General features: G+C 40.6%; 1 protein-coding gene across 2 annotated transcripts; it reads right to left on the bottom strand.

The window, feature by feature from the left end:
• Window positions 1-251: 251 nt before the first annotated feature.
• On the bottom strand, window positions 252-12875 carry snx16 (sorting nexin 16). Of its 2 annotated transcripts, XM_053342065.1 has the most exons (9): window positions 12757-12875; window positions 11038-11588; window positions 10158-10244; window positions 6451-6599; window positions 6157-6226; window positions 4554-4690; window positions 4326-4448; window positions 1816-1858; window positions 252-532 (listed from the first exon to the last, which is right to left on the bottom strand). In XM_053342065.1, the coding sequence occupies exons 2-8, from the start codon at window positions 11437-11439 to the stop codon at window positions 1840-1842; spliced, it is 987 nt and encodes a 328-aa protein (XP_053198040.1). In that variant the 5' UTR covers window positions 11440-11588; window positions 12757-12875; the 3' UTR covers window positions 252-532; window positions 1816-1839. The 2 variants fall into 2 exon arrangements, with proteins under 2 accessions (XP_053198040.1, XP_053198041.1); XM_053342066.1 differs by lacking the exon at window positions 1816-1858.
• Between the last annotated feature and the right edge of the window lie 256 nt (window positions 12876-13131).

Genomic DNA, 13131 nt, shown 5'->3' with positions numbered 1-13131 from the left:
AGGTCTAAAAGCGAACGAGGAGGATTTAGAAAGAAGGATGAGGTTCGGAGTATATCCATGTTATCCCAGATTTTGTTCTTATTGGAAGCAGCACGCGTTCTCCAGAATCCCACGAACCACCTTATCGAGGGAAATATGAGTAAATCAGACTTTTGCAGTACAGAACTGCTCCCTTTTAACCCTATTCATAGATCCAACTCCAAGACTGGAAGATGAAACAGTGGTTACAATCTAGAAGGTGGAGGGCATGGGGAAAGAATGGCAGAAAGAAGGACAGACGGGTAAAACCGAAAGGATACAGAGGAAAGGAAAGGACATTGAAACACGCATGATGTTGAAGAGGAGGAAGAAGAGGAAGAGGAGGAGGAGGAGGAGGAAGAGATGGAGGAGATGGAGTAGAAGCAGTGTTGGTTGTTAGTGTTCAGGCTTCTGGTGGTAGAACTGGGTGACCTGGATGACCGGAGGAGAGGTGCTGAGCGATGGTCCGCACCAACAGGCGGAAGATCGCACCGGCTGGACCTCGCACCTGCCACTGGAGAGAGAGAGAGAGAGACAGACAGACAGAGAGAGAGAGAGAGAGAGAGAGAGAGAGGGGAAACACATTCAGCGTCTAACTCACAGGAGTCAAATGAAATGGAGAACTGTGGACAGACAACATGAAGCCAGACAGATCCAAGAGGAAACGTAGAGGAGGGATGCTGGAGTAGACTGACTTTTGAGCCATCCATGTGGGAAGAGACAGATACAAACATGTTAATGCCACGACACCAGAAAGTTACAGGAAGAAGTCCACTGAAGACACAGCAGGAAGACAGGTTTTCCCTTTCACTCTCTCCCTCTCTCTGACTGCAGGATACATACCAGAAATCATTCAGTTTGTGAGATGAGATCCAAATCTTTGTTTCTGTAAGTTACAAGACAAGAAACTACAATCTCTTAGTGCTGTTATGATATCATTTTGTCAGAGTTGGATCCAGACTTGTCAGATGCGGAGAGGAAAATGGGAAAACCTGATATCCGACGATCTACAGTACAATTGCCCAGATAGAGAGCGCACATCACCATGTGAAGAGAGGCGCTAACAGCAGGTGCGTTAGTCACATGGGATGCAGGGGAACAGTGTGGCACAGCCCAAAGATTCACAGAACGGAGCACAGAACATCGCAGAACCATGAATACACCAGACAGCTGAGGTCAAATCATTTTCAGGTCAACTGATTCAAAAAAGTGGGAGTGACATCTCAAAGCTTCACTTCGCTCAGTGTTGTTACACCGCATTATGAAAACTGAAATTGTGGCGTGCTAATCTGTCCTTATAAATAACAGAAGACACTTTCTGTTGAAGATGATCACTCGATTATTAATGATGGCTGAATTAAAAACACATTTGAGGTTCAGGAGCTCAGAACAAAGGCTAATTATGAGATACTGTAAGTCAGAACATGAACAGTATGAAAAGATCATAGCAATTTCCACAAATCAGGTGAACTGAAAGTGAACTGACCCCAACCTTAATAAACATCCTGACTGAACACACTGACAGGGCAGGTTTGCATTTTTTCCAAGTCCATCTTAACTTGCGTGTCAGATTCACAGCCAGTACTGACAGATTGAATGATTGGCATGCAAGTTCAATATCATGAGAGACTTAGAGAAAAAATGCGAATCCGCCCTTTAAACACCCTGACGCCACAAAAATAGGACACCTCCGTTATAGTACAGCAGCAGTGAACAGCGGGATGCATGTTACTGGGAAGAGGATATGTAAAGACAGGATGCCATTGAGTTAGCCTGCAGGGCTGATTGATGGAGTACCTCACATGGTATTGGACTCTGTTTTCAGATTGGGGCAGCACCACTGTGGAATATGAGGGTAAAAAAAAACACAGAGGAAGGGAAGGGGGGAAAAAAAATTTAAGAAAGCAATAGTAATCAACTTTTCTGTGGTTTTGGGTTATCTAAAGCTCTCCCTTTGGCTTGAATCTTATTTCAGAAAACAGTGAGACTTTGGAAATGAACACTTATGTCTGGGCATCGTTTGCAGTAGGGGTCGACCGATTATCAGACTGCTAAATATCAGATTAATTAATCTGCATTCAGCATTTTTACAATTATCAATATTTTTTCTTATTGAATTGCTGCAACTTTGGCAACTGTGCATGTTGCTGACGGCACAGAGCAGACTGGAGCAGCTTTAAGACGTAATGGAACTGTATTTAAGATGTGTGTTAATCCATTCACTGATAGATGTGTACAGCTGTCAGTGTTGAATAGTCACTTCTATTGATATTGTACACATTCAGCTATAGCAATCCTTATAATGTTTTCAATGACATACATTAACAATGTGGAAACTAACATTTACACAGTGGTGGAGTAAGTACTAAGATCATTATGTAAAAGTATAAATAACACAATGTAAAAACACTTTATTATGAGTAAAAGTCTAGCATTTAAAATCCAACCAAAGTGAACATACAGAAGTACTTCAAAATTGTATTAAAATTCAGTACTTGAGTAAATATACTTTGTCATTTTCCACCACTGCATTTAAATAACTGTACATCGGCATTTAATATCAGTTCTCTATCAGTCTCCTTAATTACTAACTATCAATATTGGCATCGGCTCATATCGGCCGACCCCTAATTTGCAGATTATGAGATGCTTTGCTATTGAGTATGATATCAACGGCTCATAATAAAGATAAACAGCAACTATTTGAGTGTCTCTGTATTGTCTACAGTTCAAGCTGATACACTGGGAGTAGCTTTAGAGAGGAGAAGCTGGTAAGATGAAAGGAGAATGATAGGTAGTGACGGCTGATGATTCAAAGTAGTTGAGATTAGTTTAGCTGTTTTATTTTGAGTATGAGATGTGTTTTATTGTTGTTGTTGCTGTATTAAATTTGCTGGGAGCTATGAACGCAGTTGCCTAGGGCGCCACCTGCTGGAGGGACGGCAAAGATGAAGAATTTATATATTGTGATTCATTTCAGATGCGTGATGTACTGTTGTAAGTCTGTCACACTAGCTTCCCTTACATCATCATCATTAACCTGCTGGCTGCCACTTAATTTGCGACCCTGTGGTTCAGGATACGGATAAAAGGCTAATATATATGCAGTCTATGTGAATATATGTCCAGGTGCCCATACACGGACTATTCTTTTCATGTTGTAGCCAGTAAATCGGTGGGTTTTACATAAGATAGACTGTCATAAAAAACAAAGATCTAGGCTTCATGCTGGAATTAAAGTAAAATAATTGGCGCCCTGTGCCAGGAAAATCCAGACATCATCCACAATAAATCCACATGATTGCTAATTGAAAAACCCTGACTATAGAGCACTGTGAGTGAGTGACCTGCAGAGCCTCGATTCAGCCTGTTACAGTGACATCTAACAGGTGAACCAGACCTCTAAATTGCTATTACTGGTTAAAAATCTAAAATTCAATGTGAAGTGCATTGCGAGCTTTGTAATGAAGGAAAAGTTTAAATTAAAATAAATATTAGATCATAAACCGTGGCCGGTGATAACAGAAAGTCTGATGCTCATAGTGTGTACAGAATAAAGCATACAGAAATGACACATTGTCTGATGTTGAGGAGCCAATGACAGTCCTGTACACACCATCAGAAAGCTGCATAATGTTTAAGAGTCATAAAAGGAGTTTAATAACCAGATTGTGTTAAATACATCACAACCTGAACATGATTAAAACCATCATCCAGAACAGGCACTAGTGTGTATGTTAAGGAACTAGTTTGATAAAATTACATTTAAAACTATACTATCAAATCATTTAAATAAGCATAAATATTTTAATGTAAAGACACACTCACACACACACACACACAGTCTTTTTTTATATCTGTACAATCCATAATCCTCTGCAGTGCAAATAGCAAATATAGGCTGGGGATCAGGAGGGGTCAATTTCTGAAAAAAAAAGTGCTTAATTGCATCTTCTGTAGACTTCCTGTTATCTGACAGGAGGAAGCACATGTTTCAGTGCATGAACACTTCTTAAGACCTTTCATCGGTCACCATTGAACCTCGCCATCGACCTCTGAGCAAGTTCTATTTTTAAGTGTAAATGGCGATAACGATGTCTGCCTAAAATAGAGCAGAATTATAGAAAGAGTGGGAAATACTGTAGTGAGATTTATTTGAGACGATTCATTTAAAAGTTTTCATTTTTACTTATTCACTTCAACACTTTGCTGTTTGACTGTATTTGTACATGTGTTAACTCCTACATGTGTTTGGTTTTAGCGTGTGTGTGTGTGTGTGTGTGTGTGTTTGTGTGTGTGTTCTTTACCCGGTTTCATCAGTCATGTCCTGATCAGCCTCTGCAGCAGAGGACTCCACATCTGCATCAGCACTGCTCTCGCTGCCTTGAGCTGACAGACCACATGGAGACTCTGGGCTCACACACTCACCACTGACCACACACACACACACACAATTTGTATATTAAGTACTGTAAGTAAGTAATCCTTATTCCCGTATGTGCAGAATCTGAGTGTGTTTTTGCTTATCTACTGACTTGATATGCTTCTCCAATAGCTGAATAGCCTGCTCCCTCTCCTCCAGCCTCCTCTTCAGGGAGATTATCTCCTTCTGCTTCTCCAGCAGCTCCTTCTGGAGACGGTAGTTGCTCTCCTCCAGAGTCTCACAGAATGCCTGAAGGTGGAGGATGAGAGGAGATGACACAGGGACACTTAATTCTGACGGGAGCAATGACTCAAACAATAGTAGTGGTGGATGTAAGTTTGGGGACACAGGAGCCTTCACCAGTTACACTATATCCTCCTGGTCTTCCAATTTCTGTTTTTTGTGATTTTCTACCTAATTAGGGCTTAAAAAACATCTTACAAATTTGACTTTTTAAAAATTATTTTTATTTTTAATAAAGAAAATTTAAAAAATGGAGCAGATTATGGCTGTTTAGCGATATTAATCCAAGAATACATTCAATTTGATTGAAAAAAAAAAATCATTATTTATCTCTCTGGATTGTTAAACTAGCCTGTTGGCTGCAAGGAATGAAGCATATTAAAACTGAATCTATTGTCGCATTGCCAAATATCTGAAAATGTTGTCAATGTATAGAGCCAATATGATAGCTGAGGTTTGGTAGTAACTCCACAATTATACTTTACACAATTATTTGTTATTTTGCTGATTATACACACATCTTAAGAACATGTGTGTTAATGTGGTCCTAATACTAAAAGTCATACAAGAACTCTGCTTCAATAAAATGATATTAAAATGAACTTAATTAGGAGATAATTGGCTTCAGAGATAGTCAACAAATCTAATCTTTAGGATTGTAGCTCTTCTTTGTGGGAACTGTCTGCAATGCATCATTTACTAGAAAGAGATTTTAACATCGAGACATTTCGGGAAAAGCCAAACCACAAAAGAATTGCATGTGTATGCAAAATGTATTCTGAGGTGATTTTATTTGGAGGCTCAAAATATGGCAGGAGGGAGGAAATTGCCTGGATTCAACATCTGGGAAAAGCAGATGTGTCTGCAAAAAGTATTATTTGATACACAGAGGAAGAGAGACATAAACTAAAAAAACAGTGTGAAAGAGAGAGAAGAGGGGACTGAAGACAGCTTTGGTGCATTTTAACAGTTCAGCAAAGAGAGCAGAAGAGCAGCAATGCCCTCACTGCGGCCGTCAATATGCCTTTCCAGACTTTTAATGGCTTTGCAGACGTATATAAAAGAGCGCAGCAGCACATCTTATTTGGTGGCACATTACACAGACCAGATGAACAGCTCATTAACATTAATAGTTTGGCTAAATTGAAAATCTGGTGAACTGTGTGTGAACTTTTAATGCTTGATGAAGTTCTTATACTTTCTTCCCAGGGTACAAAAAAACCCAACTTGGCTGATTTCCAAAACTATTAATACCCAGCTGTAAATGGTAAAATGTCAAGATGATATTAAACACAAAAAGGGGGGCTATGTGTAAAAGTGTCTGAACATGAAGGTCAGAACAAATCCTCTTTAAAAAGCTCTTGATGAGGCCCAGACACGGTTACCAGTAAAAAACAACAACAACACACATACACACACACACACACACACACACAAACCCGGGCACACGTGTATAGCATGCACACACTCACCCTGCTCTCCTCCAGACTATCAAAGGGTCCGGGTGGGTCATCCAGACACAGAAACTCTCTGACTGCCAGGCTGTTGAGGAGAAATAATGTGTGCATGTTTTTTGAAGGCCAGTAAACAGTAAACACAAGAAAAAAAGAACATTTGATTATATGACTATGACTTTATGAAACAGCCTGACGCAGGAATAATCTGTTCTTTTGTTTTTGTTGTTTATTTGTCATAATTCGAAGGAACATATTTGGAGTTTAATTACATTTTGATATAACAAAACACAGATTGATGGTGTCGTATACCTGTTGGCGATGTCCTTGTGTGCAACTAGGTTTTGCAAGAAGGCCTGTAGTCCCAACTGTCTGTCTTCCAGGAAGTCGCTGTCGTAGTTGTCTTTGAACCAGCGCTTGGGAGGCAGCGCGAGACGGAAGCCGGGGAACATCTCTTTTAACTACAACACACACACAGACACACGCACACACGCGCGCACACACGCACGCACACACACACACACACACACACACACACACACACACACACACACACACACACACACACACACACACACACACACACACACACACACACACACACACACACACACACACACACACACACCACGACAGTCAGTATCTTCTATTGCTCCATGAATCCTGACACTCTCTACTGAAGTGCTCAAGCAAATAGTATATGGCTGCTGTCCTCCACCTTCAACATGAACCCTGAATACAAATGTTAAGGTTTCTTTTTCCTTTATAAAAATATTCATAACATAATCCTGTAATTATAAATTGCTTCATTTGGTTAAACCAGCATCATAATAATAACTTTATATAGCACTTTTCAAAACAATGTTACAAAGTGCTTTCCATAAAACATAAGGAGAGCAACAGTTACAATAAAATCTCTGCAGAGTCTGCAGTTGGACCATAAAACAGTGAACCCAAAGCAAAAACCATAAAACAGAGATAAAAGAAGAGAGAATGAAGAAGAGTGGATAGAGAAGGAATGGGGATGAGGAGTATGTAAAATAACTATAAAAAGGCTGTTGTGTAAGAGTGAGTCTTACGAAGTGGTTTAAAAAGATGAAGCTGATTTTGCTTGTCTGAGATGCTCAGCCAGCGACTTCCACAGTTGAGGGGCCCGGACCGAGAAGGCCCCGTCCCCTTTCGTAGAAGAGTCCTTGGCTGAAGATCTCAGTAAGAACCAGCTGATGTTTTTCATAGTAGTAAAAGTGAAAACGAGCTTTAAATCTGAATAGGAAACATCAATCCAAGTCTCCTTTTATCACTAAACTGACTCATTTCTTAACCCTACTGTATCTGCCTACGTGCATCAGTACGATCATCTAGTAAAACAAACCATGCAGTAGCACCTGGCTGTCAGGTGGAGCTCAGCTGATACTGATTTATAGTACAGTATGAAGCACATATTACACTAGAAAACTTTAATGCTCTCTAGTGGACAAACTATAGAACAGCAACACTGTGTCCCTCAAAGATACAGCGTGTTTGACATTTTACTGAAACAATGATGTTATTTATAGAGAGTATGAGGGAATATCATGCAAGCAGCTCGCCCATATTTCTCCATTTCTTTTTATTCTTCAGGCCTCAGCTCTCTCTCTTGAATGCGTGTGTGTAGGCTCCACAAACAGAACACAGAGAAAACTGTGTTTCAGTGTCTAACCCTAAAGCAGGAGCACATACAGTATTAATAAGATAAGTGTAGAGCTAAAAGCGCCACAGCCTCTGAAAAACTGTGATGTAAATTGCGTTGGAAAGTTGGTATGGCACTGTCTTCCCAAACTGTTCACACAGGCTATTGATACCCCTCAAATGAACCACACATATATGTGAAACCAGACAACTTCAGAAGCCCTGGTCTTCCCCTGTGGCTGCTCAGTGGGTAGACTGAATGCTTGACATGACATGGCGTGAGACAACATATATATCACTTTGGGAAAGTGGTCTTTCGACTTTTGGACCCTACTGTGTATACATGAGTGAACTGTTCAGTGTTTATTACATAGGGAGTAGTGAATGACTGAATAAGGGAGTCTTTGCAAAATCTGGGTAAATACCTGAATATATTTACACTCACCAGCCACTTTATTAGATACACCTGTTCAACCTAATCCAATCCAGTACCACATCTCTGCTTCAAATTCTATATTAACAAAACTACATTTTCAGTTTTTATTGACATTTTTGTCAGAAATGTGATCATTCTACTTTCATAGAGTTGACAGTGGTGGTGGTTTACTGAAGTGTTCCTAATATTTTGTCCACTACTGCCCTTCAGTTCACCATCACCCACTATGGCCTCAGTAATAAATATAAAGTACAATTATCACCTTACTGACAATGTCAACAAAAGCTGAACATGTAGAAGCTTTGTAAAAGGAGACTTTATGGCAGAGCTGTTGTATTGGATCACATTAGATTGCTCAGCATTCAGACACCAAAAAAAGGTTGGAGGGTAAATGTAGTGCACTATGAAGTGCATAGAGAGGGATTTTGGACACAGGCAATGGCTGCTAGGTCCACCCTGAGGATATATATCATTATAAATGACCTGATTTCTAACTAACAACAGTTGTTTATAATTGGGCTGATATCGATTTAGTGAGAACTCATCCATATAGACTGTATGTCCTGATTTTGAGATAGAAATGCTGTAATGATTTAGGACTGAAGTTACTTTTTTACTACAGGTAGTCAAACGTTATTCCTGGGCTGCTATTAGCCTTATGTTTTACTATTAGCCTTATGTTTTATTATTCATAGTCCTGCATTGACCGCCTCTTCTTCAGCTGATCAATATGATGTAAACATCATAAAACCTCAACAAAGATGCATGTATTACACAAAGCACTTTGGACCGCATGTGGTGTGAAACGCTGTTTAAATATCAGGCCTGATATGTCGGTTTACTCAGCAGGAGATGAAATAGTGTGTGTACGCATGTGTGCATGCCTGCTTGTTTTCACGCTTGGTAGCCTGAGACATGAGCATTAACTGAGCGTTGGGTGAGGTCCAAACTACTAGACAAACAATGTTTGGCACCGGCAACACAGTGTGGATACAGCGCTGTGTATTTTAAAGCCTGATCGTGTGTTGACGTGTTCGGCATGTATGTTTATCTCAATTACATGTGCATGTCTTGCCTCTATGTAAGGTTTAAACGCAGCAGGGAAGTCCTCTTAAATATCTGTAACGTCAGTGCTTCTTGTAACATTTTTTTTGATGACTAGAAATAAACTTTTCCTCCAAATTTCTGTTCCAAATTACAAATGCACCTGATGTTGAAACATTTCCAACCAGTTAAAAGTTATGAGCGATGAGGCCTCTACAGTTACATCCACAACAAAAAACTATTCAGCACAGCCTGTTCTGTACGTTTCGGCTGCCTCTGTGGAATTTAAGCCACAAGAATGGAGGGAAAGGATGTCCACACCCCCTCCTCGGTCCACTCCCTCCATGCTGAATACAGGGTGTTACCATTCTAGAGTTACTGCATCTGAATCAGTTCCACCTGCTTCTTAACCGTGCATTGCGTTATTAAGTTTTATTCATATTTTGGCGGCCTGCAGAGATAATGTGCTTGTTTATTGTAGCTTCATAACTTTCATCTTTTTTTATTATAGGTTGTTTTTATCCTGTCATCACATGGCTCAATATATTTTTTTCCCCTCTGTAATCTGTGACCTAATTGTTTTTTCCCTGAAATCACGAGAGACCTGGTCCCCTAGTTGGCTCGGGCCTGTCATCTGTTTTGGAACAGTGGGCTTCTTTGTGCGGCTCTAATCACTTCCAAAGAGCGCCCGAAAAACAACAGAAAACACGGCGAAAGCAGAGGGTTGACAGTCGAGAGCGGTGTCTGCACACAGGGGTCGGAGGAGCACAAAAATGAAGCTTCAGATAGGCTTGAAATGTGGGACAGCTCATACTTTCATGGCAGACAGACTTACGCAAACATTGTGTACAGACAACACACCCAAACACACCTTGTCGTTGAGTCTGGAGAAGTCTGTGTACCGTCTAAAAACAACCCAGCTCTCATCTGGAGACTTTCGGACCAGGATCTTGTATACCTGCAGCAGAGATAACACATAACACACACACACACACACACACACACACACACACACACACACACAATCTTAACACCTTGTTTACGAAAGCAGAGATATGGAATTGTTCCCTTTTTCCAGGGGAGCTTGTGAGAATTCGCCTTATGCTGACTTCGCCTGCTTAAAAATGAACAGTAAATATAAAGTATACAGCTCACACAGCTTTAAAGGAAGCACTCTGAAATGAAACTAAGATGAAGTTACACTGGTGTCTTTGCTGAGGTGATATGAAGGACAACTGTTCTCTGATATGGTGGATTACAATATCAGAATAAATGTTTCCTGTCCTCTTCTTTCCTCAACATAGTTACAGTTAAAAAACTTTGTTTCTAATCACTGGAATTGCAGAATTGCATGCTATTTTAAAAGCATTAGTATTAGCAGCAGTAGATAATTTGTATCAAGATCATAAAGCTCTGTATGCTGAGTCAATGTTGACATGAATCTCTTCTTTCAGCATGTGTCACACTGTGTTTACGCACGGTGAGCATATCTATATCCTGTCAGCGAGCATGCCAATCCTAGCTGCTAAAAAAAGTGTCTTCCTGTTGCTGCAACTTACACACAGTATCCAGTGACCTCTGGTTATAGCTGCGCTTGATTAAATGTTTGTTTTTAACACTGGCTGATAACATCTGGGCATTTAGATACATAATGTAGCATTTTAAACTTCAGAGCCCATTCCTGGAGAGTTGTCTCACAGGTACTACACAAGATCCATGATGTCATGTTAGCTGTTTTCTAGTTTTAGTACCGTGAACTTGGCCCTCTCCTCCATGACCTCATATCCCAGCAGAGTTGGGGTGATGGGTCTCTCCTCCACTTGCTGGCTCCCTTCAGGGTCCGATATGGAGCGAGGGCAGGTGGAGTACACCACAGAGTTCTCATGAGTCCCGTTCATCCTGGCCTGCGTCACAGGGCTCTGGAGCGGTGGGGTCCGACTCCGTCCGCTTCTTTCCATGCAGCGGGACTGGCGCTGGGAACCTAATCCTCTCCCATGGTCCTCCCCTACTGACCTGGTGATCGGGGAAGAGGATTCCGAGCTGCTGGAGACGCTGCCTAGCGATGACGCTCGCTGAGGCCGCCTCAGTTTGTTGCTACCTCCAGACAGGACTCTTTCCAAGGGCACTGGGACAGGCACAAAGGGTGATGCCATCTTCCTGAGCTGTGAGCTCCTGCCCCGCCACCGCAGTAGTCAACAATGCTTTACACCTACACCGTGAGAAACTGCGTCAGTGGTCCTGTGTGATGACGGAGTCTAGCAGTGATGCTCACACCGAGCGGCCGACGAAGACTCTTAACACCCTGTAAAAAAACAAACAAACAAGAATTATTTGGAATTTATCATGATGAGAGCTGACTTTAAGCTTTTCTAAATACAGACTGCTTAATAGGATCTACACAATTAAACTTACACTAATGGAGCAAAATCTGTGAGTGATCATTATTCTAAAATAAGTGTACCAGACTCTGAGGGCAAGATGAATTATTGACTGAGCCCCACGCCATTCATAATTAATGGTTTTGCGCATTTATGTGAAAAATTCATGATGGAAAAAAAGCCTGTTAAGATCTGTAGTTAGTAATTAGTGTGTCAATTGATTTAACTTGTACCCATAAAAAGTCTGACCCTCTCCACTGTATGCTGCCACTAGTAATGAGCCATGATGCTTTTGATTTGAGACAAGAGGAAGAGGAGACTGCATGATGGTTTCATGGAAGAGTGAGTATGGGGGGCAGAGGAAGGCCTGACATTGATTACTGTTCAGACTGGCAGATTTCCAGCTACCTGTCAAACTAATGAATTAAGCAGCAATGAAGCTTAGAGAAGCCAGCAGTGCGCCTTTATATGAGCAGCACAGGAAAGCCTATTAACAGGCTGATTAATGCACATTTTTACTGAGGGGTGTATGAAAACAAAAGAAGCAAAACAAAGAGAAATAAACCCAATGTCATATATATATATATTGAGACCAGAGGACGAATGAAACACAGATGGAAAAAAAGATGGAAAAACATAAATATAGTTACAGGCTCACTCACTCTTGAATGACTCCTGCAGATTTTGGTGCACTCAAACAATGATTAAAAGAGCTCTTGAACGTCCACATGACAACACAATCACGACGGTCCCTTACTTTAAGTCAACTTAGGTGTTTTAAAGTCAATGACACAAGCGTTTTGTAGGTGAAGTTAGCCGGTGAGCTAACTAGGATAGCTGGCCAGATGACTTGCTGAGAGGAACTGCAGTGAAGCGAGACGTTATTTCGCTTGTTGGCTCGATAAAACTTTAGAGCAGTAATACAACCATAACGACTGTAGTAAAGTCCGCATTGGGAGAGCAAATGAAGCGAAACAGTTCATTATAAATATCGTTATTTTAGAGTCACCGTAACAGCTAACCTTACAGCTAACTTATAGAGTCTAAACGAGCCACTGTGGACAAAAGCTAAGATGAAGGACTTTGACTTACCGTGAGAGGACAATTAGACAATATGTTTCCCCTTCAGGAAAATGGTTTTATAATATGCATATATATGTCCGATGTCTGATTGTCCTGTTGCTGTTTATCTCCTCCCCTGATCTGCTCATGTTAGCTTGCTTTCAATTCAGACCACGACAGCAGCAGTGCTTCAAAACAGTCAAGCGAGGGCGCTGCAACACACATAATGTTTGTCAACAGCAAGGATAGATAGATAGATAGATAGATAGATAGATAGATAGATAGATAGATAGATAGATAAGATAATACATTTAAAAAAATAGATTCAATTTTTAAAACCGAAGCAAAGAATTTATTTTATTTATTTTTTTATCAGCGTTACACATATTAAACATTTATACTATA

This window comes from Scomber japonicus, chromosome 21, assembly GCF_027409825.1.
Source record: "Scomber japonicus isolate fScoJap1 chromosome 21, fScoJap1.pri, whole genome shotgun sequence".
Lineage (NCBI taxonomy): Eukaryota > Metazoa > Chordata > Actinopteri > Scombriformes > Scombridae > Scomber > Scomber japonicus.
This window is presented reverse-complemented; position numbering and strand designations above follow the sequence as displayed.